The following is a 27,387-nucleotide window of genomic DNA, read 5'->3' on the forward strand; positions in this document are numbered from 1 at the left end:
GGGTGTCCCCCCAATTCCCCTGGAATTCCGTGTTCTCACCTGCCTGTCACTGAGCACGGGGCTGCCCAGACTCACCACTGTGGGGTTTGGGAAGTTTGGGATGGGAATGGTCCTGTCATCCAGAACATCCATCCCGAGGGATGGGAGTTTTGGGGTGGGAATGGTCATAGAAGACAAAGAGCCCCCGTCCCAAGGGATGGGAGTTTTGGGGTGGGAATGGTCCTGTCATCCAGAGCATCCATCCAGAGGGATGGGAGTTTTGGGGTGGGGATGGTCCTGTCATCCAGAACATCCATCCCGAGGGATGGGGGTTTGGAGTGGGAATGGTCCTGTCATCCAGAGCATCCATCCAGAGGGATGGGAGTTTTGGGGTGGGGATGGTCCTGTCATCCAGAACATCCATCCCGAGGGATGGGGGTTTTGGGGTGGGAACTGTCCTGTCCCACGGGACACACAGCCCCTGCCGCAGGGGACAGAGAGGTTTTGGGGTGCCGTGAGTGCTTTGGCAGAGGAGGAGGGGAAGCAGCTCCCAGCAGAAAGCCGCGATTCCCGCCGGGAGGAGGGTGCTGTGCGAGGTGAGGAAGAAGAGGGAGGTGCTGGGGGCGGCGGGGGGGGCTCCCACGGCGGTGTCTGCACCCGAGCCGTGACACAAATGCGGCCGGACAGACATACAGAGCATGTAAACAGGCACATGGGGAGAGCATGTGCTGCTCCGAGCCCCGAGCAAAGGCACACGCCAGCCCCAGCGCACACACGGCCACGCACACGCAGCATTCCCACGGGGGATCTTCCCAGCCTTGCCTTCGTTTCCTGGAGTGCCCAGAAGAAAAAAAAATCAAACACAAAAAAAAAAACCAAAACAAAACAAAAAAAAAAAAAACCCACAAAAAGAAAAAAGAAAGAAAGAGAGAGGGAGAGGTGAACGGCACGGAACGGTGATGGGAATGGCTCTGTACATCACGCTAAAAATAGTCCTTGTGATAAAGTCGATCGTGGAGGGGGAGGAGGTGCCGGCAGCGCACAGATGCCGGCGAGGGATGCCAGGGGTTGGGAAGCCCGTGCTCCGAGGATGGAGCGGAAGGGCCATAATTAGAGCTGGTAATTAGCCCCAGGCAGCACTGAGAGAACCGAGTCGCTTGTGGGGGGCTCATGGCACGCCCTCTGCTCGCGACGGAGGCTTTGCCACCAGGGGAAATGAGGAGCGAGCGGCTGCTGCAGCTGGAATTGGGGTCCTTTGGAGGGATTTTTGGGTGTTCAGGGTGAGGAAGGCTCTCTGCAGCTCTAGAAGGCAGGCAGGGTGTGGGGACACGGGGAAGAGCTCGTGGAAGGAGCCCTAATGGGGAAGAGAGAGGCTCTGCAGGGAGCGGGGGAAAGGACGATTTGCCTCAGGAGTCCGTGTGGGGTGCAGGTGATGGGTAGGGATGGAAAAGCAAAGGATGTGTGACTTTGGAGATGGCCCTTTCCACACAGCAAAGCCCAGCTCTCCCCAGCCCTGTCCCGGTCCAGCTGGGATCCCAAGCTCCAGCCCGAGCTGGGATCCCGCTGGGCGGTGTGGACAGGAGGGGCAGCAGAGCTGCCGGAACGGAAAGCCGGATTTTTCCAGAGCTTTTTTAAACGCCGTGTCCCTGTTCCCTCTGCCGCGTTCCCTCCTGGCACGGCGGGGAGAGGTCGCCGTGTGCCATGGGAATAACGCCCCGCACGCCGACGCCTCGCGCCGGGAATTTGAAGCAGGATGGGAGCTGACACAACTGGGCCCAGTGCCCGTCTCGCTGCCCGAGGGAGGAGGAGGAGGAGGAGGAGGAAGGGGACATGATGTGAGCCAGCACTCAGAGCCCCGGGGTGTCACTCAGCCTGTCCCCTCTGCCCACACTGCTGCTGATGGACAGAGCCCCAAAATCCCTTGGGACAAATCTCTTGGAGGGATCCAGGATGAGCAGCTACAGGCCCAGAGCGAGAGAGACACAGCGGCAGGAATAACCCTCTCCGTGTGGGGAAACTGAGGCACGTTGGTGGCAGGAGGGGCAGGACCCCAGCAAATCAGGGTTAAATTCCCTGATTTGCAGTGAAGAAGACAATTTCTTCCAGCAGCTCTCTCAGCATCCTTCAGCTACACCCCGGAGGATGCTGAGGCACCAAACACCACCCCTGAGAACAGGCACAGCCTCAAAAATGGGAAGTGCGGTGCCATTTGGAGGAAAACCAAAAATCGAAATAATCTAAGATCTAAATAATTTTTGGGCGAGTTTTCTCCCCTTTTTTGACCGCTGGCAGGTGTCTGTCCCCAGCAGGGCAAGGGGACGGGAGGGGACACCATGGGGGACAGGAGCAGAGCCCTCCCTGCTGTCTCCCATCACGTGAAGGTTCTGGGTATTTCTCGCCATTCCCAAAGCCGTTTCTTGCAGGCTTTGCCTGTAAATGACTTTAATCTTCATAAGCCCAAAAAGTAAAGCTGCTTATCCGGCCAGGCCCTGCTGGAGCGCTGGCAGGAACGGGGGGGACGTGGACAAGAGAAGGGGGGGGTCAGTCCAGGGGAGAGGAAACCCCACGGAGCTCCATCACATCCCTCATCCCCATCCCATCCCCTCCGGACATCCCAACACCCCGAGGCCTCAGGGAAGGGGGTCAGCAGCACATCTCCCCTCTGCACGCTCCCTCCCACACATCCCGGAGCTGTGCCCGTGTGCCACCACTCCCTTTTTTTCCCCTTTAACCTCGCTCCAAGAGGAATCTCGGTCTCAATCCCGGCCCAAAGCAGGCGGAGAGCTGCCGCCCGGGGCTTGCCAAGCCGGCAGCCGGCGGAGCCGGTGCTCTGCGCGGCGTTTAACGCTGAATAATTCCCTGCGGATGAGCGGAACTATTCTAAACCTGCCAGACGCCACCGGCACCCAGCTCCCGCCAGGGATTCCACGGGGACAACTTTGGGGACAGAGCCCGGGACATCGGGGTCTCGCGCAGGGAAGGCAGCGAGGTTCAGGAATCAGCCCCAAACCGCGTCCCCTGCCAGCTCGGAGCATCAGAAAGTAAAGCCTGCTCTAAAGGGGAGCTTTGGCATCGCTCCATCCCTGTCACAGCCTCGCCAGTCCTCACAAGCAGCACGGAGCCAATTGCTGCCCAGGCTGCTCATCCCCACCTCTTTGGGGAGGAGATGGGGGGTTCACCCCCACTTTTTCCCCTGCCAGGGGACCCCTGGAGCCGCTGGCAACAGAGGGGCGCCGAGGCGGGGTGTGCCGCGTCCTTATGGAATGGTTTTTTATTACAGTTTTTAATCTCACAGTCGGTAGCATTACATGAGAATAAAGCACTGGACAGGACTGGAAAAAAAGGCCTCTGGAGACAGCATGCAAACATTGCAACGAGTTTAAAGCAAAACAACCCAAAAAAAAAAGCGTCTGGCGGGGACGCGGCCGCGCTCTCCCGACCGGGCGGCGAGTCCAGCGTGTCCCCGTCAACCATCACTTCTGTCGCTGGGGGTTTCCTTTTCATGTGTCCGTTTCATTGGTTTGTTTATTATTATTCTCCTTTTAACAACCTTCTTCTCTCTTTCTTCTTTTTTTTTTTTTTTTTTTTTTTTTTTTTTCTTCTTTTAATTACATTAAAAAATAAGATTCGTACTTTAGTAAAACACCCAACGCTCAGCTGGGCCCTGCTTGAAATAATAAAAAAAACGACAAAAAAAAAAAAAAAAAAAGAAAAAAACAAACCCAAAACAATAAACAGCCCCCCCCAAAACTGAGAAAACATCAAAAAAACCCCACAAAAATAATAAAAAAAGAGCGTGGGAGACAAAAACAAAACAAAAAAAACCCCACCAAACCTAGAAAATAAAAAAAAAACCAGACAGATTTGGAAGTTTGGGAGCAACCGGGGGAATTGCAGGGGGGGCACCACACCCCCGGGGCTCCCTCCTGGTGCCGTGGTGGGGCAGGGGGGCTGAGCACACCCCGGTCCCCCCCCCAGTGTGGGTCCCCTGCGGCTGTGGGGTGGCAGAGCCCCCCCTCACAGGTAGAGCTCCTTCTCTTTGATATGCACTAGCTGTTCACGGAGCTGGTGGAAGGACGGCCGGTGGCCGGGGTCCAGGGTCCAGCACTTCTTCATCACCTCGTAGACGACGGCCGGACAACCGTCCGGAGCATCCATCTTATAGCCCTTCTCCACGCGGGGCACCACGTCCTTCAGGGGCTGGGGGAAATTCGGGATGTCAGGGAGGGGCTCTCCCCAAAAATTTGGGCTCAGCTCCCCCCCCCCAAAGCCCAGCCCCTCGCTCAGCACTCACAATTCTCGGGTAAGGCACTCGCCCGAAGGAGTAGATTTCCCACAGGAGGATCCCGAAGCTCCACACGTCCGACTTGGTGGAGAATTTCTGCAGGGAGGGGGGGAAGGGAGAGAGGTCCTGTGAGCAGGCTCAGGCAGGGGTGTGGGATCTACAGTTCCACGGAAGATTGTGGACTTTGGGTGCGGGAATCAGCAGCGGTGTAGAATTCTTTTGCTGGATAATGGCTTAAGAAAAATATGGAGCTCAGTCGAAAGCTATGCTTATGCTTTTTCGCTTTGCTTGCTTTTAGCCATGCAGATTTGCCAGTTAGCCAACCTAAAACAAATGTTTGGGTGACTTTAGCTAATGCTTCAGGTTTAGATACCATGTGTGTGTCCAACACGACCCCCGAGAAACCATTTTCTGCCTATTTGGTTGGTGTGCTGGTAGATGTCTGGTCAATCCCAAAAGATGTTCAAAAAGCTGTATCAGGCACATTTATGGGATCATCCCCAAATAATCTTTGGATTCCAGGGGATGCATGGGAACAGTGGGTTCCTCACCTTCCCAAGGCATCTTCTGAGCCTCAAGAATTAGAGATCCTTGGCTCTGTGTACATGACCTAATGTGTCAAATTTAATTATACAGGGGAAGATCCATCTTTAGCTAAAGATGTTACTCCCTTTCACAGCACATTTAAAAATCAGACCTCACGGCGCAACTATACTTCTTTAATTCAATCTGCATTTAATATTTCCTTCCAATTCTGGAAGGAAATGTTTTCTTTATTTGTGGAGACAGGGTTTGGCCTGCTATCCCAGCACACACCACAGGATCAAGGGTGGCAAGGGATCCTCCCCACCCTCAGGGCAGCTGCTTTTGGGGTCAGACAGCGGGAAGTGGCACTCAAGCACCATCTCTGGGACAGCCTGGGAAGCTCCCTCCTCCCGCAGCTTCCACCATATCCCTCTGCTCACCCACCTTTTCTCTAAGTGCTTCTGGTGCTGTCCACTTGACGGGCAGCTTGCCCGTGTCCTGTGTGGAGGAGGCTTCCTTGGTGAGCCCGAAATCGCTGACCTTGGCGATGTTGTCCTCCGAGACCAGCACGTTCCTCGCCGCCAGGTCCCGGTGCACGAAGTTGTTGGCTTCCAGGTACTCCATGGCTTCACAGACATCTCTGGGAGGGGCGGGAGGCACAAGGGGGTTGGCAGGGCGGCCCCAAGGCGAGGGTGGGGCGGGTCAGGGCGGTGGGCATGGCCTTGCCTGGTACTTACAAGGAGAACTTGAGCAGACAGTCTGCCCCGAGCACCGACCGCCCGCGCGACCGCAGGTAGTCTACTAGGCTGCCCTGGAGGCAAGGAAGGACAGAGAGCTGGGGTCAGCAGGGCCAGCAGCCCACCTGCTGCCCCTCCCTCACAGGACAGGAACAGGGCAGATGTCTCCTTAAGATGGGCCAGGACCAGGGCAGATGTCCCTTTAGGATGGGGCAGGACCCAAGGCAGATGTCCCTTTAGGATGGGGCAGGACCAGAGAAATGTCCCTTTAGGATGGGGCAGGACCCAGAGATGGTGTCCCTTTAGGATAGGACAGGAACCAGGGATGGTGTCCCTTTAGGATGGGGCAGGACCAGGGATGATGTCCCTTTAGGATGGGGCAGGACCAGAGGAGATGTCCCTTTAGGATAGGACAGGACCCAAGGATGATGTCCCTTTAGGATAGGACAGGACCCAAGGCAGATGTCCCTTTAGGATGGGGCAGGACCAGAGGAGATGTCCCTTTAGGACAGGACAGGACCCAGGGATGTTGTCCCTTCAAACAAGGGGCAGGACACAAGGATGACGTCCCTCTCTCAAGGGGCACATCTGGGGATGCCAACCCCCGCTGGGGACCAGCGATGGCACACGGGACACGCCACCTGCAGCCACCACTGTGGCCCCAGCGAGACGCAGCCCAAGCTGGCATGACCCAACTGTGCCAGGGTGAAGCCCCAGGAGCGTGAGGGGGACAAGGGGACAGAGGGGGAGGGCACGTGGCTGGGTTGGGGCGGGGGTCTCACCTTGGCCATGTACTCGGTGACGATGTAAAGGCCACTCTTCTCCTCCACAATCACCCCCAGCAGCTGCACCAGGTTGCTGTGTCGGAGCTGCCTGCGCGGCACAGGAGGGCTCAGGGCAGGGGTTTGGGGACAAGAGGGGTGTCAGGGAGCACCCACCGCTGCTCACAGGGACAGAGGTGCCCCCTCCCTCACGCTGTCCCCCCACAGAGGGCGACACTCACGTCATGACGGACGCCTCTGCCAGGAAGGCCTGCGCTGTGGCGTCGTTTTTAATGCACTTCACGGCGACTTTGTTCCCCCGGTAATCCCCCAGCATCACGTCTGCAGGCCAGGAGAGACGGGCACAGGAGGCACTGGGAAGCGTCCCAGCCTCCTGGGGCCCCACAGCACCCTGGGGGGGGGGGGGCTACAGAGGAGCTCCCCCCACATTCAGGGCCACCACGGGCTGGGGACAGCGGGCTCACCTCCGAATTCCCCTTTGCCAATGATCTGTAGCAACTTGAGGTCCTTCATGTTGAGGGCCCAGCCGCCTGCACGGGGGAAGAAGGGGGAGTGAGGGGGTGCCGGGGGGGCCCCAGGGGCAGGGGAGGGGGCACGGCCACTCACTGCGGGAGAACTCGTCCTGCGCTGCCACCGTGCCCTCCATCAGCTTGGGTTTGATGAGGCGGGTGCAGAGCCCGTCCGCGTCCGTGGTGTAATGCTGGGGGGGACGCGGCGGGGCGCGGGTGACACCCTGGCACAGGGGTGGGTGACACCCCGGCGGCGCCGGGCTCTGAGGTCCCACCAGGTGGCAGCACGAGGCCACGGACAGGCCTGGTGGCAGCCGAAGGTCCTTGTCCCTCCTCCCTCCTCCTGGTCCCTGTCCCCAGCGTCCCCACCCCAGGGCACCAGCGGAGGAGGAAGAGCACCCACCGCCCCCCCAGGCTCCACACCTGTGTCCCCTCAAGCTCTGATGTCCCCGTACGTCCCCACGGCGGCCGGCCGCAGACGCCAGCAGAGACCTCACCTCCACCAGCTGCATGAGGTTCTCGAAGTAGACCTCCTCGTCGATGCTGAGCTTGCTGGAGGAGTAGATGATGCGGTAGTGCTCCACCTTGCCCTCGCAGCTGACGCACAGGGTGTAGTCCCCGGGGTAGTTGGTGCTCTCCCGCACCAGGAACAGCCCCGTCTCGGGGGGGTACAGCAGCCGCTCCGCCTGCTCCCGCGTGATCTTCCCGTGGAACCACCTGCAGGGCCACGGAGGGTGGGCTGAGGGCTGCCCGCACCCCTGTGGGGCTGTGTTTGCATCTGGGGCAGCTTCTGGCCCTGCCTGCGTGGGGACGGTGCTCCTCGCTGTCCCCGGTGCTCCTCGCTGTCCCCGGTGTTCCTCGCTGTCCCCACCCACCCCGTGACACAGCTCCTTCCACGGCGTCCTGCTCCTCTCCTCCTGGCCCCAGCTGGGATTCTGTCCCTCTGCATGCTCCCAGGAGGTTCCTCCTCCAGCCTGGGAGTCACTGGCAGCTCTGGGATGCAGCAGGAACATCAAACCCGTCTGCCTCCCTTCCCTCCTGTGCAAACCCCATTCCAACCTTCCCTCTTCCTCCCAGCAGCCTTTACAACCCCAGCCTTGGGTAAAAAAAAAACCAATTTAAAACACAACCCAACCATCGAATCACCCTCCCAGCCACGCAGGCAACTCCCAAAACGCTCAGAGCTCTCCCCCCAGCAGCAAATCCCAACCCCAAATCCACGCTGCTGCCCCTTGTGCCCTCTGAGGAATGTCCCTTCTGCTGGGACACAGCTCTGACCACAGGGACGCTCCTGCCCAAGCCACCTCCACCGGGAGCCAGAGCCCTGGCTGGATACTCACGGCATGAGGCTGAGCTTGATGCCAGCTTTGACCCCTTCCCGCTTCTGGACGTAGTTAGCAGGAATGATGCCCTCCCTGCCCACCTTGTTCTTCGCCTTGTACCAGTTGGGGTCCTGTGGGCACAGGGGGATGTCACGACGAGCCCACGGCCCCTGCATCCCACCCGAGCAGCTCTCCAGGGGCTCCCCAAGCACCCCTGCACCCCCTGGCTGGCTGCAGGAAGGATGGGATGAGCAGCGCATCGGGGTCGCTGCTGGGACCACCAAACCCCAATGCTGGTGGCCCCACAGGGCTCAGTGTGATCCCCTCCCAACCTCCCAGAGCCCCCCAAACCCAGAGCCCCTCTTTTCCTCCCCCGCGGAGGAGCCCAGCACCGCTGCCTCTCCCATCCCTCCTCCACCTCCCGGGAGGCGCTCGCCTTTCGGAGAAACCTTAACTAACGAGGCCGGGAATTAATTAACCGAGCTCGCGGCCCGACTGACGCCCAGCGGGACCGGCAGGGCCAGGGGCTGTCACTGGCACGTGCCACGGGGCGCAGGGACGCGGCGAGGGGACACCTTACCTTGGTGACGGCGACGATGGTGAGCACGTCCCCCTTGCTGAAGGGCAGGTCCTGCTCGGCGGTACCGTGGAAGTTGTACTTGGCGATACATTCTGTACCGGATGGCCACACGGCCTGGCAGGAGCAGGGGGTGCCATCAGAGCCCTGCCTGAGCGTGTCACCCACCCCTGGCACCCCCTGACCCGTGGGGACCCCCCTGGCAGGTGCGAACCCAAACGGGGTCTATTTAAACCAAGTGTCCCCACGTCCCTGCCGAGCGCTGGGGCCACCTCTGGATGGCTCCATCGCCTCCTCTCCTCGCCCAGAGCTCACCTGCATCCCTGACATCTTCTCAGGAGGCTGGGGAGCGACTCTCACAGGGGGGACGCGTCACTCGGTACCATGAGACCTGCGCGGGGGGAAAGGACGGCTGAGAACGGGGCACGGCGGGAATGAGGTGCAAGGAGGATCCAGCACCCCCCCCCAAGGATGCTCTCAGGCCAGGTGAGCATCTCTTCTCCCTCCAAGAACGGGTCCTGCGTCCAAAATATCCCCAGACTGGGGTGGAAGTGGGAGCTCCGGGCCTGCTCAGCCCCTGCAGTCGGGGTGGGAGCAGCTGCTCACCCGGATCAGGCGGCATTTGCACGGATACAGCTTGTGAAGAGCTGAGTTCTTGAGTGCAGCATCTGCATTGAGGAGAAGTCCAGCACAGCATGGACGGGTGGAGATGCCCAGAGAAGGGAAGGGAACAGAGATGACCTCCAGAAGGTCCATCCCACTCCTCTCCCAGGCTACACAGCCAGAGCCCTGCTCTCCCTGGTGACCCACACGTGGAAACATCCAGCCCTGAGAGCTTCCCAGGCCTGGGATCCAAAAGAAATAAACCAAAAGTGCTCCCTGCAGCACAAAAACCGCTGGGACTCTGAGACGTGCAGCTCCTAAAGCCCAGGGGGATGTGCTGCCCGGGGGTGCTGTGCTCTGGGATGGCTGTGTGGGAGGGAGGGGAACAAACCCGGCTTTATTCCCGCCGCTCCAGCCCCCGGCACGGGATGAAGTCACCGGCCCCACAATCAAACCAGGCTTTCTTGGGCTGGGGCACCGGGGTCGTGCTGGGCTGGGGGGGTACAGATGGGGGGTCACAGGCAGAGCAGCCCCCGAAACCCACCCAAATATTGACGAATTCATCACCTCCATCGGGGTCACCACCGGCAGCCCCGCCGCGGTGTCGGTCAGCGGCTGGGAGTATTTTGGGAAGGAGGAAGTGAAACGAGGGGCAAGGCCGAGGACAGGAGGAGGAAGGAGATAAGGGGCAGAGCTGCGGGAGGAAGAGCGCGGTGAGAACGCGGCCCTGTTTCCACCACGTGCCCGCAGCGATCCGGAAAAGGCGTCACGCTGCCACCCAGCACCTTCCTCGCCTTCCCCCAGCGCGGGGACGCGGCGCACGGCGCCCCGTTTCTGGCAGAAATGGAGGCTCAGGTGTTCACCCCAAAACCAGAGTCTGGGGACCTGAGGGGTTTCCATCACCACAGAGTTGGGTGGGTTTCTTTGCCAGCCAGCCCTGAAAAAGCTGGAGATGGCACCCAAACCCAGCTTGATGGCACCCTGGAGTGCCAGGATCCAGGGGAGGGCAGAGCCCGGCAATTCTGGGCCGGGGAGCACCAGCTGGGATCCAGAGTGGATCCACAGCTGGGAGCAAACAATCCCAGCTCCACCCAGAACATCCCCAGCTCCAACCCCCTGCCGTTTCAAGCTGTTTTTTTGCGTAGATTTTGGATTTACACCTGGCACGGAACAAAAATTTCAGCCAGGGGTCTGGATCCCACCGGCCCGAAACGCAGCACCAGAAAACCAGGGAATAAACTCCGCTCTCTAGGCCGGGGAGGGATTTGGCTGACGCCTGGAAGGAGGTTTCAGGGGGGGATTTCCCATCGCTGGGGCTCTCAGCCCTGTTCCCCATCCAGCATCCCGTGGGGACACCGAGCACAGGCTGGTTCTGGGTGTTGCTCAAGGAGAGCTCCGGCCCGAAGCCCTGAGTCAGCGCTTCCCACCGGCCAATTCCCACAGGCCTTATTTCCAAATAGCCAAAAATCAGCAGGATGGATGGAGGTTTCACCCCAGGTGTGACCAGCTGGAAAACCCTGGAGCCGGTGCAAGGGAAGCCCAAAGGTTCGTCCCACGTTTCCCACCCCGTGCAGGAGCGGAATCCTCCCAGTCCCAAAGGCCGCTTGTTTGGGCTTTCAGCTCACGGATGTCACCAGCATTTATATTTGATAAATGCAGCGAGGATACAAAATTCACAGCCTGCCTTCATAAAGAAAATTTCTTTTCCCTGCTAAAGAGGAAGCTGCCTGAGCAAAAACCCCACCAAGAACACGCTCCAGCCAGCCCAGGCTTTTTTATCTTCCCGGATCGTGGATATTCATGGCACAGGACCGTGGCATTGTTGTAATTACACACAATAAATCCGCCTTTCAGTTTTAAAGAGGAAGGTGGTTAAAACACCAGAGGCTGCCCCTCAGCCCGACACAGGCCTTCCTCCTGTGAGCCTCATTTTCTTTTTAATCGTTACCTAATTTCTGCCTCAAAGCCGAGACTTTCCGAGGAAGAGGAGGAGGAAACCACACGGGGCAGCTGCCAAGCAGCCCCCCGAAGGCCTCATGTGACAGCCAGCGGTTCCTGCCGCGCGTCACCCGCGCCAGCCCCGGCCCCCCGCGCCCGCTTCCGCCCGCCCCGCACATCCCTTGGGATGCTGGGCTGGGAGAGGGACGTGGAGATGCTGCCGGAGTGGATCCACAGCTTAAAAGCAGCATCCTGCGCCTGCCGGGAGAACACGGGCATCGCCCCTTCTCTCCTCCAGGAGGACGTGCGGCAGCACATGAAAGAAATTAATAATCATTTAAAAAATTAGCCAGGGAGCAGCCGGGCCGATTGGGCAGAGCCGAGTGCTGGGTTTGGCCGTTCCCAGCCCTGCCAGGCCAGGGTTTGTTCCCTCCCCACTCCCGAACAGGGCTCAGGATGTGCTCAGGTGAAACCAAAACCCAGCTCCCTTGTTTGCCCAGCGGAGCATCCTCCGTGCAGGAGCCCCGGGGAGGGATCTCACCCCCCAGGCCCATCCCATGCCTCCCCCACGGCCCTGCTCCCGCATTTCCCCGTGGGAAGGCCGGCCCAGCCGCCAGGAGCCGGGCAGGGCAGGCACAGCCAACACCTCTGAGAATCCAAAGGGCACCGGGAAATGAGCTGGGGACAGCGTTCCTCTCATTAATCAAAATAAAATCCAGTCGTGCCAGGCCCACGGGTGGGTTGGGAGAGGAATTTGGGACCTCCACTGGAGCGCCATCACCACGGGGTGGGCAGGGTGAAGGATGCTGCATCTCAGTTTCAAAGCCAAGCAGGGGAGGGGGGCAGCACCTGCCCAGCAGCAGGATGACTCTGTTGAAATGAAGTTTGGCTGTTGATGGCACAGAAGCCTCATTCCCAATGGGAACAGGTGTGTGGGCACCACTCACACCCACCCCCTTCCGTGCATCCACCTCCCAGTAAAGTCCTCTAAACTTCAAAAAACAACCAAAAAAAAAAAAAAAAAAAAATCCCAAACCAACCCCAAAGCAGACAACATCCTCCCTGCCTCTGAAAGATGTTATCTGCTGTTATTACAACGAACACCTACGATTACACTAATCGAAAGAAAAATGTTCCTCCTTCATCTCGCCCGCCAGCTCGCAGCGTTTCGGAACTGCTCCCCCAAACCAGCCCCAGCCGGGTGCCCTGCTGCAAAAAAAGGGGGGGAAGGAGCCTCTTCTTTCAGGGTTTTTAAAATTCTTTTAGAAGAGAAAGAGAGGATGCTGCTGGTCAGAGAGCTGGAGGCACCTGGGGGACAGGTGGAGGCCTGGAGAGAAGCTGCTCCCGACCCCACATTGTGAAGAGGATTTCCTGGTGCTCCTTTTTACCCTACACAAACCTCACCAGGGCCACTTTCCACCACAAATCACCCCAGTGTCCCCTTCTCAGGTGCTGTCACCTGGGGACAGGGACAGGACGCGGAGTGGGGCACGGAAGGGTTTTTTTTTTTTTTTTTTGGCAAACGCTCACTCAAAACCGAAAAGCTGGGGGCAGGCAGTGGTCAAAGGGCAAAGAAGCACCCCAAAAGTCCCTGGCTTTTGCAGGGGTTACCCCACGCCTCCAGCACTCCCACGCCGCTGGTGCTCCACGAGGGAGGATGGGGATGCTCCCAAAACCTCCCGCATCCCTCCGGGGACCTCTTGGGACACTCCCTGCCCCGCCAGGATGGGGCCGTGCTCCTGCGTGGCTCCAGCGGGAGGAAGGCTGCCATCCTCCTCCTCCCGCTCCCCAGCCCTCGCACCTCCGATTTGCCTTTTTTTTTTTTTTCCCCGACTTTTTGATTTTTAGGGGGACTTTTTTTTTTTTTTTTTTTTTTTTTTCCGCCCGATGGCACAACCCCTTTCGCTCTCGCTAAACCAACGAGCAACAGCCGCGGCTATAAATAACCCGCCGCCGCCTTAGTGCCCAGAAAAAAAAAAAAAAAAAAAAACCAACAAAAACCAACAACAAAAAAACACCCCCCAAATTTTAAAACATTCAAACCAACCATGCGCCGCCAGCCCCTCCGAGCAGCCGGGAGCCCGGGATGTCCCCGCAGCTCCCGTTCCCGCGGGCCTTTGTACGGGATGGGGATGCAGCGGCAGCGGAGGTGGCACCCCCGGCGGGGCTCGGGCGCGGCGGGACCCCCGCAGCATCCCCTTGCTGTGGCGGGGGTCGCTCTCCGCCTCCCCGCGGGACGGGAAGGGGGGGTGAGGGGTCCCCGGGGACCGCGGAGCGGCCGTGCCGGGGTCACCGGGGGTCAGGCGGGGCCGGACCCCCGCACCCCCCCCCCCCCTCCGCCCCATTGTCCGCGCCCCGCGCCCGGCGCCGCCGTCACTCACCTCCCTCCGGGCAGGGGCTCAGCCCGCCGCCGGCTGCTCCATGCGGCGCCGCCGGGGCCTCCGGGCTCGGCTGGGCCGGCGGGGGGGCGCGGGGGGGGGCGGAAGGGGCGGGGGAAGCCGGAGCCGCCGCCGCCGCCGCCGGCGGAGCGCGGCGGGGCCCAGCGCGGCGCGGGGGGCGCGGGGCGGGCGGGGCGCGGGGGGTCCCGGGGCGGCGGGGCCGGAGGGACGGACCGAGGGAAGGGAGGGACGGAGGGACGGAGGGAGCGGCGCCCGGAACCGGAGCGCCCCGAGCGCAGCGCGCATGCGCCAAGAGCACCGCGCCGGCGGCGGGGCGGGGGCACCGGGAGGCGCGCGGCGCCACCTGGCGGCCACCGCCGGCAGCGCCACAAACCGGGGACGGCGGGAACGACAGCGGGACCGACAGCGGGACCGACAGCGGGAACGGCAGCGGGAACGGCAGCGGGAGCGGCAGCGGGGACAGAGGGACCGACACCGGGAACGGCAGCGGGAACGGCAGCGGGGACAGAGGGACCGGCAGCGGGGACAGCGGGAAAGGCGGGGACAGCGGGGACAGAGGAACCGACAGCGGGACCGACACTGGGAACGGTAGCGGGAACAGAGGGACCGACAGTGGGACCGACAGCGGGAACGGCGGCGGGAACGGCAGCGGGGACAGAGGGACCGACAGCGGGAACGGCAGCGGGAGCGGCAGCGGGGACAGCGAGGAAGGCAACGGGGACAGAGGAACCAACAGCGGGAACGGCAGGGACAGCGGGACCCGCACCGCGGATGGGACCCGCACTGGGAACGGGACCCGCACTGGGAACGGATGCAGCGGCAGCAGCGCTGGGACCTGCACCGGTACTGGCGACCCCACAGGCACCGGGACCGGCATCGGGACCCGCACCGGCAGTGGGAACGGCTCCCGCAGCGGGAAGGGGAACGGGAGCAGGATCCGCACCGGGACCAGAAACGGGAGCAGCAGCGGGAGCGGGACCCGCACCGCGACCGGGAATGGAGCAGGCAGCGGCAACGGGACCCGCACCGGCAATGGGAACGGGACCCGCACCGGCAATGGGAACGGGAACCGCACCGGCAATGGGAACGGGACCCGCACCGGCAATGGGAACGGGAACCGCACCAGCAATGGGAACGGGACCCGCACCGGCAATGGGAACGGGAACCGCACCAGCAATGGGAACGGGACCCGCACCGGCAATGGGAACGGGACCCGCACCGGCAATGGGAACGGGAACCGCACCTGCACCGGAACGACACCGACACTGGGATCCGCACTGGGAACGGGATAGGGACCCGCACCAGGAGCAGCACGGGGAGCGGGACCGACCCCCCGGTTCCTGCCTGGTGTGTGCTCACGTGGGTGCAAAGTGATACTGAAATGATGCTGAAATGCCAATAAAATAATAAAAAGTGTTACAAAGCCCACAATAAATAACGTTAAAATGGTCAAATGACAATGAGATGTAATATATAACAATATATAATATAATATAATATAATATAATATAATATAATATAATAATATAATATAATATAATATAATATAATATAATATAATATAATATAATATAATATAATATAATATAATGTAATGTAATGTAATGTAATATAATGTAATATAATATAATATAATATAATATAATATAATATAATATAATATAATATAATATAATATAATATAATATAATATAATATCTTCAGGGTCCCTTCCAACCTAGCCCAACCTAGCCCTCATTCTGTGGTCCTAGAAGACATTACATGTAGAATTATTGTTATTAATAGTAACAGTAATGCAATAACTAATTTGCTCAAATAACTAATAGTACAGAGCATGACATCACATAAACATATCAGAGAGCATAACGTAATATAATCTCATATAACGACATGATATGACATCATAATACGGAATAAATTGAATTAATAGAATTAATAGGTGATCTTTAAGGTACCCTCCAACCCAACCCGTTCCACGGGGACAAAGGGACCGCAGGGGACAGGGAAAGTCAGGGTGCAGCACCAGGGAAGTCCAGCAGCCACGGGTGCGGGATGCAAAGCCCAGCTCATTTTTAGGAAGCACATCCTTGCTCCAACAGCGCGCAGGAAAGATCCAGGGATGTGTTCCTGGGGTGAGCCCCGAGCTGCCCCCGGCGTCTGGAATGTTCCTGTGGCCTCGGGGAGCTGTGGAAGGGGCTCCATCCTGTCCCAGGCTCCTTCTGGGAGGAACTGAAAGCAGCTGAACGTGCACCAAAAATGCACCCGCGGTCACCGGGCCACGCACCACGCCCCGGTGCACCCACCCGGCCCTGCCCTGCGCGCTCTCGGCGTGCTCGGGGTGGCTGGTGACCAGGATTCCACAAAAATCCTCAGCACGGCGCCGCTGGAGCCTGGAGCCCCCTCCTCGGTGGGGGAAAATCCGGGCACGAACCCAGCTTGGTGGGGAAGGGTGCCCAGCCCCAGGTGCTCCCGGCCCATCCGACCTGGGAACTCTGCCATCGGGATTTCTCCTTGTCCCGGGAGCCCCGAGACCGTCAGCATCCCCGGGGGTGGCTGGAAGGACGGCGCGGGGGTTTGGCCGAGGCCGTGCGGGGAGACACGGAGGGGAATCCTCCGGGCAAAGTCCCGGCTGGAATTTTTCCCTGGAAGGGTCTTGGTTTGAGGGTGGGCGATGCCCTGGCTGGAAGGGAAGGATGGATGCGCGGCCAGCGAGGCGGGGATGGACTTCTCCAGGAGAGGGGGCCCTTCAGCCGGCTGGAATCGGCAGGGAAAGAGAAAATAAAGAAAAGCGGGGGGAAATGCAGCAGAGGAGGAGCTGAGCGTGAAATCCCGGCCGAGTGAAGGATGGAAAATCGCCTGCCCTGTCGCTCCGCACCCCCGCCTGGTTGGATGGGCTCCTTGTGGAGCTCGGAGCTTCCGAGGGATTCCGGCAGCGCGGGCGGGATGAGAGGGGTGGGCAGGGAAAGGGAAGCGATCCCGCCGGGGATGCTCCAGACAGCGCAGGATCCGCAGGAGGTGGCTGGGAGCAGCCGAGTAAAGCCAGCGTGACAGCTCCCAGCTCATTCCAGCCTGGAGAATTCACCTTCCAGCTGGAAAGGCCCCGAAGGGAGCCGGGTTTGGCCGGTTCTGCGGCTCCCAGGGCTCCGGGGGCTCTGGGGGATGCGGGATGCTCTGCACGGGGGTCCGTCTCCGACAGATCCCCCTCCCCAAATGTCCCTCCCCGCAAAAAAAATGCCCGGCGCTCCTCGGTGCCACCGGCGGAGCTGTGTCACAGGTGCCACCGGAGGGCGTTCAGGGACAGCAGTGCTTCGGTGAGTTAGGATCCTGCCCCCTCCATCCCAGTTCTGCTTCTCGGGGTGCCTCTTCCCCCATGCCAACCCCAAACCCCCCTCGGCTCTGGAGAGCAGCCTCATTTCGGGGCTCTCCCTCGTTCCCCTGGTGCCGGGATGTTTTTAATTGAAGGGGAGCGGGCTGGGGACGCTGGCTCTCAACAGGTGACCTTTCACCTCCGGGGTGGGACCCCCCCCTCTGCCTGTGTCCCCCACCCTGACAGCACCAGCCCCGCTCTACCCACCCTGCTGGGGTTCAGGGAGATGATTTTAGGGGTGAGAGAGTGGAGCAGACAACTTGGACCCCTTGCTGTGGTGGGGGCATGAGAGCCTGTCCTCCTCTGCGACCCCACCTCCCACTGCTACGCTGCCACCAGGGCCAGCCTTGGGGACACCCAGGGGACAGCCAGCCCCGAATGCATCCCAGCTCTCCAGCCCACGTCCTGCAGAGTTTGAGGAGCATCCACCATCCCAGAGGCTTTTGGCTCACGCTGCCAGCGCTTGTGGGACCTGGTGGCCCCTGGTGCCCCCATCTCTCAGCCCACGGGAAATCCTGCCAGGGTGGGTGAACAGCCACGTTTGAGGGAATTCCTGGGATCCTGGAGCTTTTCCTGAGCAGGGCTTTGCGTGCAGGGAGGAGCTATCTCTGCTGTTCCCTTCTCAGCCTGGGGACAAACTCCATCCTTGCCCTCTTTCCTGCCCTCTGATTCACAGGCACCTTGTACCTGCGATGGCACAGGGCGATCGATCAGCCCAAACTCAGCCTCCTTCCCACCGGGAGGAGGGAGGGGAGGGTGGCAGGAGGGAAAAGGGTTCAGGCTGATTTGGGAGCGGCGCTGGAGCAGAGCCATGTGCCGGGTTTAATGTGCCCAGCTCCTTTGGATCCAGCTCTGCTCCACCCACAGGTCCAACCTGGATGGATTGGAGAACCAGCAGCTTCCTCAGCCACCAGCTCCAGCACCCCAGGAGCTGCTCATGGAGGCTGAGCAGAGATTTTTATTCCCCCAAAAAGGCAGAAACCAGTGTGGAGTTCTGTGCCTGTGGAGATGCAAAGAAAAAGATGGTGTTGGGGGGTTTTCTTCTGCCACCAGTGCTGGGGACAAACAGCAAAAGTGAGACACAGAAGTATTAATCCCCATGGGGAGATGACTCCTCAAAACGGATCCCAAACAGCCAAAGGACAGAAATTAGAAATGCAGGGCTCACTTTTTGGGAGGGCTGTCGGGTGTTAGAGCAATTCCTCTCTTCCATCCAGGAGAGTCACAAGTGGTTGTTCTGGCCCATTTTGGGGCTAGGGACTGACTTTCCCAGGGAGAAGATGCCACCAGCTCGAGTGCTGGCATCAGGCAGGTGTCCCAGCCAGAGGGAGAAGTCTGTGTCTGCCCAGAGCTTTTCCTGCAGGAATGACGGTGCTGGGAGCATTTGGAAGTGGAGCTGAAGCCCTGATGCCACGGCTGGACTCGTGACTCACTTTAAAACCAACCATAAAATCAATTTTCCATGGAGTGATCAAAGCTTCCTTGGCTTATCACCACCCCGATTCCAGCAACGAAACCGTGGCGCTCGCAGACTGCCCGGGGAGTAATTGGAGGGCTTAATTGAGGAAGGTCATTAGGGGCAGGCAAAGATAGGGGAACTGGAGCCTCTCAGCTGCTGTGAGTCACGGAGGCTTTCACAGCAGCAATGGTGAAAAGGGAAGGTTCAGGCTGGATACCAGGAAAAGGCTCCTCACCCAGAGGGTGGTGGGGCACTGAGCAGGGAATGGGAACGGCCCCGAGAGCGCAAGGAGCATTTCGACAACACTCTGAGGCACGGGGTGGGATTGTTGGGGTGTCTGTGCAGGGACTGGACTGATGATCCTTGGGGTCCCTTCCAGCTCAGGAGATTCCGTTCTGTGATTTTATGGAGCCCAGCAGGAAAACTGGAGCCTCTCCTGGGGTGTGGTCTGTTGGATGGGATGTGCAAGGAGCGGTGAGCAGGCAGGGATTTCAGACCAAGTTCTCAGGGGTCCCTCCTGCCTTTGCAGAATGCTTGGAAAAGTCTTCCACAGGAAGACTTCCATGGGATGGCTCCGTGGGATGGCTCCATCAGCATCAAGAGAGGGAGAGGTGCTAAATGTAGGTAGGGAGTTACAAAGTGGCTGCTTTGCCTCCTGCCCCATGAGGAGGAGGGAAGGATAACTTGCCTGCCCATTCCTTTCCCCTCCAGCCTCTTCCCTTCCCCTGCTCCATCCTGACACAGGGGTGACTTCTTCAGCCCTCCATGAATGGATCCTGGGGAGTCCTCCCACCAGCAAGAGGCTGTTCCACAACACTGTTGTTAATATTAAGCTGCTTATCTGCCCTGGGGCTATAAAACACTCATCTGCAAAGGGGGTAAAAAATATTCCTGCTGTTCTTTCTATCTGCTCCTGCTTATTGCAGCCTTATCAGCACACCCAGCCAGCCCTCGGGGCACGGGAGGCACGCAATGGCTGCAGCAAACGAGGCCTGTGGTCCCACAGCGGGGCCAGCATCGCGTGTCCCCACGGGGCCAAGTCCACCCCATGGGGACAGCAGGGCACTGGTGAGTCCCCAGCAATCTCGCTGCTCTTCTGAGTCACCAGGGTAGGCACTGAGGTGCATCTCCAATGGATGATACCACCTTCCCCTGCAGCAGGGGAATGTTGGCTTTGGGATGTCCCCTGTGAGAAGTAGGTTTGGGACTCTGGTGCCTTGACCTGTGGGATGTCCTTATGGGAAGTGGGTTTGGGATTTTGGTGCATTGACCTGTGGGATGTCCCTCATGGGAAGTGGGTTTGGGATTTTGGTGCATTGACCTGTGGGATGTCCCTCATGGGAAGTGGGTTTGGGATTTTGGTGCATTGACCTGTGGGATGTCCCTCATGGGAAGTGGGTTTGGGATTTTGGTGCATTGACCTGTATCCTTGTTGTAGTAGGTGGAGCTGTTATTTGGCTGGTGAACCTCATGGGTTGTCCTAAAGCCTCCACATTTTTTCCAATGCCTTTGCAGGTTTGGACCTTCCCCTCCAGTGCTTTTCCTATGATATTGGGATCATGACGTTAAGCGGGGAGGACAAAGCTGGTGTGATGCCAACAGCTGCTTGTGCTGGCTCAAAGAATTCGTGTGGCTCTGGGGCTCTGTCCCCTCGGGGTTCCACCACAAACTGGTGACCAAGCAGGGCCTGGACACACGGAGTCACTCCTTTTCCCCCAGGCTGGTTTAGCGGGTCTGGACAAGCCAGGATCTCCCTGAAGTCTTGGGCAATCGGCTTCCCCGTTCTCTTCCCCACCACTCTTTCATCTGTGCCTCTTCTGGGAAGCTTTTGTGCAACGCCCGATGAGTGACTGGCATTTGGACATTGCAGGAGCTCTGGCTGGAGCCCCACTGCTCGGGGTCTGGGACTGTGGGGGCAGAATGCTGCCCTGGCAAAGGGTGCAGGACAGAGCGTGCTGCACCGGGGTTGTGCTTGTCCCCGTGTCATCGCTGCCAGGTGCTGGGGTTGGCTGGGGTGGCTTTGCGTGCAAAGCTGGGGAAAAGGAGGCATCTGGCTCTGCTGGCATGGGCTGACTGGCAGCCAATGTAAACTCTTGGGTTTGAGCTGGAGCAATTCTTGGGTTTCATTCTCTTCCTGCTGTGAAAACACCTTTGTTCCAGCCCGGAACAGCAGCAGTTTGGCTTTCTCAGCAGCCAGGGCTGAAGGTGTCCTTCCTTGTGTCCTTCCCTGTGTCCTTCCCTGTGTCCTTCCTTGCATCCTTCCTTGTGTCCTTTCTTGTGCCCTCCCTTGTGTCCTCCCTTGTGTCCCCCAGGGCCACCACCGACCGTGGTGGAGGAGGCGGATGAGGGCTCAGGTTGTACCTGGGGAGGTTTAGATATTGGGAAAATTTCTTCACCATAAAGGTGGTCAGTGGTGGAGTCGCCATCCCTGGGGGTCTTAAAACCTGTGGCATGTGGAGACATGGGTTAGTGGTGGCCTTGGCACTGCTGGGCTTGATGATATTAAAGCCTTTTCCAACCTAAACAATTCCATAATTCTATAATTCTGAAACATTGATGGGGGCTGTGGGGTTATGGCATGGGTTGGCTGTCCTGCATCCATCAAAGAGCAACTCCCAAAGGATACAGTCCAAAACTGGGTGTGGTGGAATAGCCAGCATTTAATGGACTATCTAACACTAGAAACACCAGGAAACAAAACAGGCAACAATTGCTACAAAAAGAAGCAGATAAAACAGACGTCCTGATGGTTTCAGTTTATCCCATCACCGCACAAAGTCATTCCAGACCCAGCTCTGCTGCAAGGACACCCTGGAGATGTCTGCTCCCGCCGCTCAGCTCCTGCCCTTCATGGGGAAGCGCTGCCTGACCTGGAAGTGCTCGCACCTCCTGTGCTTCAGGGACAGTCCGTAGAGCGGGGTCATGTCCACCCTGCCGCCCTCGCAGATGCTGAACTCCAGCTGCTGGAGCAGCGTGACCAGGAAGAGGAACACCTGCCACCTGGCAATGCTCTCCCCGATGCACCTCCTCCTCCCCAGGCCAAACACCAGCACCTTCTCCCCGTCCTCTTTGTTCACTTTGGTCCCGTCAGCACTGAGGAAACGCTCGGGGCTGAAGGTTTCTGGGTCCTTCCAAAGCTTCCTGGAAGGGAGAACATCAGGTGTTGAGATGGTTTCTCCTGGTCGTGGGTGTCGGGGGGACACTGGAAGGTGGGAACTGTCGGGAAGAACACCCCTGATGGTTTGCCACCACGGGAGGGGTCCTGTTTGTCACTGCAGGAGGGGACCTGTTTGCCAGCACAGGAAAGGACCTGCTTGCCACCACAGGAGGGTTTGTGCCTCACAGGGTACTCACTCGTCGTGGTTCACTTGCCACTGGTTGACGAACACGCAGCGATCCTTTGGGATGAAGTAGCCGTTCAACGCCGTGTCCTTGGTGGTGCTGGAGAGAGAAAAGATGGAGAGCTGGGCAAGCCCAAAGGTTCTTCTGCGTCCTCAGGGGACTGTCAGGCTGCTCCTGAAGGGTGTGACCCAAAGGGGTGGTTGTGTGGGGGCAGCCGTGTCCTCCACAAGCCCCAACACGGTGCCTCAAGGCTGCCTCGTCCCTGGAGCCCCTCTGCCAGCCCAGCCCGTACCTGTGTGGGATGGTGAAGGGCAGGAAGGAGGAATGCCTGAACATCTCCAGGATAAAGGCTTCCGTGTAGGGCAGCGAGCCCCGGTCCGACAGCCGCGGCCGCCTCTCCCGCCCGATGGTCCGGTCTGGGGGAGGTGGATCAGGAAGAGGGTGAGGATCAGGGCTGAGCAGAGAGCTTTGGGCCCCAGAGGGATGTGGTTCATGGACTCACCCAGCTCTTCCTGGATCCTTTTCTGGATGTTGGGGTTCGTCACAAGGTACATGAGGCTCCAGGACAGGGCTGTGGTTATGGTGTCGAAGCCTGGGCAAAGAGGATGGGATGTGGGTGAGTCCAGCACAAGCACCCACCCTGGCCTGTGGGCCGACCATCACACAGGGCAGTCTGCGCTGCCTGAGGAGGCAGGGGACATCCTGGACACACAGCAAGACTTGGGGCTTTATTCTGCCGTGACAAACTTTGCTAAAATATCCTGCTCTCTCAACCTGTCCTGCTCCTGGGCTGTGTCAGGTTTGTACAACTTCTCCAGAATTGGGGGAATTTCCACAGAAAGATGAATCAGCCCACAGACATCTCCCTCAGCCAGGAAAAACCACTCTGGATTGTGAGGTTCAGCTGAGCTATATAACGCATGCCCTTCACTTTTCCAGAGCTGAGGTCCCGGACTGGTCTCTAGAAGTATCCCTGGAAGGTCCAGTGAGCAGGACAGCGAGTGCTTAGGCCCAAACCAGCTGCCTGCCTGCTGGTGGACAAGGAAGAGTCAGGCAGGAGGAGCTGGAGAAAATCTGAGAACATCTGCCACAGCTGAGGAAAGGTGGGAGGATACCTGCTCCAAAGAGGTCGTTCACGAGGTTGACGATCTTCTCCTTGGGGATCTGCGTGGCCGTGTTTGCTCCCAGTTTTTTGTCCAGGCACTGCTCAATGAGGGAGTCCGTGATGTCCCGGATGTTGTTCTGAGAGGAAGAGGAGACAAGGTCATGGAGCAGGACCGCAGAGGGGTGAGTGCTCCTGGGCAGCCCCAGCCGGTGCTGGGGGAGCCCGGGGTCACCGAGCTCTGGGAAGCATCATCCCTCAGCTCCTGTGGTCCCTGTGGAAACAAGGAGAGGGTTCTCTCAGGAACCCGAGCACAGAGCAGGTGCTCAACCACCAGACTGGCCACATCACACAGGGAATGCAGGAGACGCTGAGAGGCTCATGAAGCTGAGTCTGGGGAGGTTCAGGTGGGACAACAGGAAAAGGTTCCTTCCCCAGAGGGTGGTGGGGCTCTGACCAGGCTCCCCAGAGAACCAGCATGGCCACAAGGCTGACAGAGCTCCAGGAGAGTTTGGACAATGCTCTCAAGGATGCACAGGGTGGGATTGTTGGGGTGTGTGTACAGGGCCAGGAGCTGGATTGGATGACCCACGTGTGAGCCAACTCAGGATATTCCATGATTCTACAATACTCTGGTTCTGTGAGAAGGAGGACTGGGGAGAGACAATGGCTATTGCTGCTGTGGCCAGAACACAAACACCTCGCTGGTAGAGAGGGGAGGAGAGCAGGTGAGGATCCTGCAAGCTCCTACCTCGTCGTAGGTCTCGTAGTGCTCCTTGACCCTCCTCTGCAGGAAGCTGACAAAGTACCTGTTGAAATCTATGAACAACTTCATGCTGCGGCTGGGGAGGTAGCGCAGCACGGGGATGAAGTCGGCGGGGTTGCCAGCAGCAGCCACATCAGTGAACTCCTCAGTTGAATTCACCAGCCTGAGCAGCTCCTGGTCCTCGTGCTCGTAGCGCTTGCCGAAGCACATGGCACAGATGACGTTGGCCACCGACACCACCAGGTACCGGTAGGGCTCAAACCTCTTCTTCTCCTCCATCAGCTGCAGGAACTTGGTGACCAGGTACTCGGCCTCCTTGGAGACGTGCTCCTCCAGCAGGCAGCTGGAGGACAGCGTGGGGCTGGGGGCGATGGAGAAGCTCTTCAGGGCGCTCTGGGCCAGCTTCCTGCGCGCCTTCCACACCTCCCCGGAGTCGGGGCTGAACGTCAGGCTCTGCCCGTCCGCCACAAAGCGGAAGCTGTAGAGGTCGGGGCGCCCCATGAAGTCCTCTCCTTGCTTGACCAGGGCTTGCCGGATGGTGTCCAGCCCGCTGAGCACCAGCACGGGCCGGGTGCCGATGCGCACCTCCATCACGTCCCCGTAGCGCCGGCTCAGCCGCGTCAGCGCCAGGTGCGTGTCCTTGCGCAGCTCCAGCACGTTGCCCAGCACGGGATAGCCCCGCGGGCCCGGCGGCCTCCGCAGCCCCTCGGGCACGGCCTGCCGCAGCCGCTGCAGCACCAGGAACACCAGGCAGAACGTGGCGGCCACCAGCAGCACCTCGCTGGCCGACACCGCGCCGGGGCTCCCCGCCGGCCACATGGCAGCCTTCAGCATCACCGCCGCCACCGGGCAGCCCTAAAGGAGGGGAGCGGAGTGACCGCAAGAGCCGCGAGCAGCGGGGGCTGAGCGCTGCCGGTGCCCCGGACAGGGACACGGAGCCGCAGCCCTTAAGCAGCTCGGGGGATGCAGCTGCCCCTGCAGCACTGGGGGGTTCCAGCGGCACAGGCTGCAGAGCTGTCAGTGGTCCAAAGGCACCCACCCATACTTTAAGGGGGACCTCGAGCCGTCAGAGACTTTGTGGCACCCCTTTCCCTGCAGCAGACCCTTAGACTGGCACGCAGAACCCTCGGGAATGAACCAAAGATTTAGGAGCTGGGGCTGGTCTCTAGGCTGAGACACTTGGAGGTGTTCCAGACAGACAGAGACAGGGACAGGACTGACAGCCCTTAAGCAGCTCAGGGGATGGAGCTGCCCCTGCAGCACTGGGGGTTTCCAGCAGCACAGGCTGGAGTTCTGTGAAGGTTCCAAACACACCCACCCATCCTCAACTGCCTGAGCCTTCAGTGACACCCCTGTCCCCACACAAAACCCAACCCCCCTGGCACAGCTGTGGCTCCTGCCCAGGGAAGACAATGTTGTAAAACAAGGCATGGAAAACTGCAGCTCAGCAAATCCCTGGGAAGCAGGAGGAGAGGAACAGCAGCTCCTCCGTGACTGTGGTTCCAGGACCTCCAAACCCATCAGGAGTTACAGCCAGGAGGATGGACCTGCTGGCCACAATATTGGGAGACTTGGGGATGCCACAGGGCTGCTCGCTCTGTGAGAACACACAGCTCACTGGGTAAGCAGGGGCACCCAAAAATGACCTTCCTGGGCCTATATCCATGTTCATCCCGCCTCAAACACTCAGGCCCTCTCATACCTGGTTGGTTTTATTGCCCAAGGCTCCCAGCAGGGATTGGCACCAGGAGAAGGGGGCAATCCTCCTCTGTCTCCTCAACCTTCTTCTCCTGTCACCTCGTTCTCCTCCTGCCACCTGGAAGTCTAAGCTCTCCCCTTACTGCACCGCTGGGTTTTTATCTGCAAAAGCCCTTGTGAATAGCTACCCATTAACAGAAGGGGCCGACCCTGGCTGGAGCCTGCCCAAGAAGGCAGGGAAGAGCCTTTCTCCCCTCCAACAGGCTCTGGGGCATGAATGGTGACTTCTCCTCCTGGGCCAGGGCCCTGGAGCCTGCTGTGGGGAGGCAGAAGGGGGTCCTTAGGACAGGGAGGCAGAAGGGGGTCCCTAAACCCTGCCTTGGGATGTAGTACATGTTGTCAGCATCGCTTGCCTATGAAATGTAGGTGCCAGCATTTCCCCAAAAAGCTTTTCTGGGCTGCCAGGCTGTTCCCAGCAGCCAGAGAGGTCTGTCACCTCCATGGCCACTCTGGAGGTGCTGGGAGCTGCAGGCTGTGAGCAAGGGGACACCTTTGTGGCGAGGCATCCGCAGCCCTCCCCATCCATCCCTGGGGAATCATCCGGCAGGTCCCCTGTCCCGGGAGCGGTGGCGGCAGGATCATCCGGGCCAGGGGCAGAGCCGGGCTCAGGTTAACGATTGGCCAGGTTTGCGTGAGAAGGCGGCTGGCTCGCTTCCCCCGGCTCCTCCGGGGCAAACAGGCAGCGAGGAGGAGGAGGAGTGGCGGGGCAGAGGGGAGGAGGTGAGCCCGGCAGATAGGAGAGGTGAAGGGGCAGCACGGGGCAAGGCTGGGGCAGTTCTTCCCTCCAAAACATTGGGTGACACCAGACGGGGAAGTGCTCGAGCCAACGGGGCTGCTTCTCCAGGCAGGGCAAAATTCAGAGGAGTTTGGGAAGTGCAGCTGGGATAAGCCAGAGCTTGGGGGTTTGGCCCGAAGTTTCCTTCAATCTGCAAAAATTCCAGGGGGAATTTGGCCCAGGTAAAAGCTGAGCTAATATTTAATAAAGGCTTTCAACATCTGGTCTAATCGGGCTCGTTAATAGCAATGACGCCGTTCATTAATGTTTGGCAAGAACAGTTAAAAAACTCTGGCTGCTAATATTCCTGCTGATAATTCCCGGGAATGCCGCAGCCCTCCCGGCCCCGGCAAGACCCTTGGGAACGCTTTTGGGAAGGCAGACGGCAGGAGCAGGGCTTGTCGGGCGGGCTGGATCCCGCCAGCGCCTCCCATCCCTATGGATCTACCCGGACCCATTGCATGGGGTGGGGTTGGGGCTGGGGGGGGTGGGGCTGAGCGACCCCCCTCACCCTCCCAGCAGCATTTCAGACCTTGTGCTGATGCTGAACCCACCCACTCCTCATCCATCACATCCCAAAGCTCTGGAGAAGCTGGGGAGGGTCCCGGGACCCTCTTCCAGCCCTTCCCAGCCTTCCCTGGCGGCTGCCAAGCCCTGCGAGGGCAGTGTGCCTCCTGATGAGAACAGCGTCAAGAGCTGCTGCCTTGCGTGCCAGGCAGCCTCACACCCCAAAACTACCGCAAAACCACCCCAAAACCACCCTCAGCCCCGGCCGCCGCCCCTCGCCGAGCCCGCGCATCCCCGGAGCTGCCTGGGGCAGCCGCGGGGACGCTGCCAGCCCCCTGTCCCTGCTGGGTGTCGCTGTCCCCTCCGTGCCGGGCTGTGCGTGCAGGGACAGGCGGGAGCGGCAGGGTGACGGTGCCCGCAGGCACGTGTGGCATGAGAACGTGCCCACGCACGAGGGACACGGAGCTGTGCGGGACACGGAGGGCGTTCGCACTCCCGAGCCTGTCCCCGCACACGGGTGCGGCGTGTCCATGCGGGCACACACCTGCGCAGGTGTGCGGGGACACGGCGTGGGCGCTCGCCCACGCGCGGGAGGGACGCGGGGACACTGGGACGGACGCACCGAGCGCTGTGCCCGGTGTTGGACGAGGTGCCA

At 59.5% G+C, this 27,387-nt stretch overlaps 2 protein-coding genes across 2 annotated transcripts; both read right to left on the reverse strand.

Moving 5' to 3' along the window:
- Positions 1-3,225: 3,225 nt before the first annotated feature.
- CSK (C-terminal Src kinase) lies at positions 3,226-13,725 on the reverse strand. Its single transcript, XM_053988852.1, has 13 exons — positions 13,639-13,725; positions 9,032-9,107; positions 8,720-8,833; positions 8,158-8,270; positions 7,315-7,534; positions 6,915-7,008; positions 6,773-6,838; positions 6,530-6,629; positions 6,309-6,399; positions 5,527-5,600; positions 5,234-5,429; positions 4,274-4,360; positions 3,226-4,179 (listed from the first exon to the last, which is right to left on the reverse strand). Exons 2-13 carry the CDS (start codon positions 9,044-9,046, stop codon positions 3,997-3,999), a joined length of 1,353 nt encoding a protein of 450 aa, XP_053844827.1. The 5' UTR covers positions 9,047-9,107; positions 13,639-13,725; the 3' UTR covers positions 3,226-3,996.
- Positions 13,726-21,118: 7,393 nt separating this feature from the next.
- LOC128813539 (cytochrome P450 1A5-like) lies at positions 21,119-25,495 on the reverse strand. Its single transcript, XM_053988750.1, has 7 exons — positions 25,395-25,495; positions 23,678-24,547; positions 22,940-23,066; positions 22,327-22,416; positions 22,117-22,240; positions 21,837-21,923; positions 21,119-21,623 (listed from the first exon to the last, which is right to left on the reverse strand). Exons 2-7 carry the CDS (start codon positions 24,524-24,526, stop codon positions 21,317-21,319), a joined length of 1,584 nt encoding a protein of 527 aa, XP_053844725.1. The 5' UTR covers positions 24,527-24,547; positions 25,395-25,495; the 3' UTR covers positions 21,119-21,316.
- Between the last annotated feature and the right edge of the window lie 1,892 nt (positions 25,496-27,387).

Source organism: Vidua macroura, chromosome 12 (assembly GCF_024509145.1).
Source record: "Vidua macroura isolate BioBank_ID:100142 chromosome 12, ASM2450914v1, whole genome shotgun sequence".
Classification (NCBI taxonomy): Eukaryota; Metazoa; Chordata; class Aves; order Passeriformes; family Viduidae; genus Vidua; species Vidua macroura.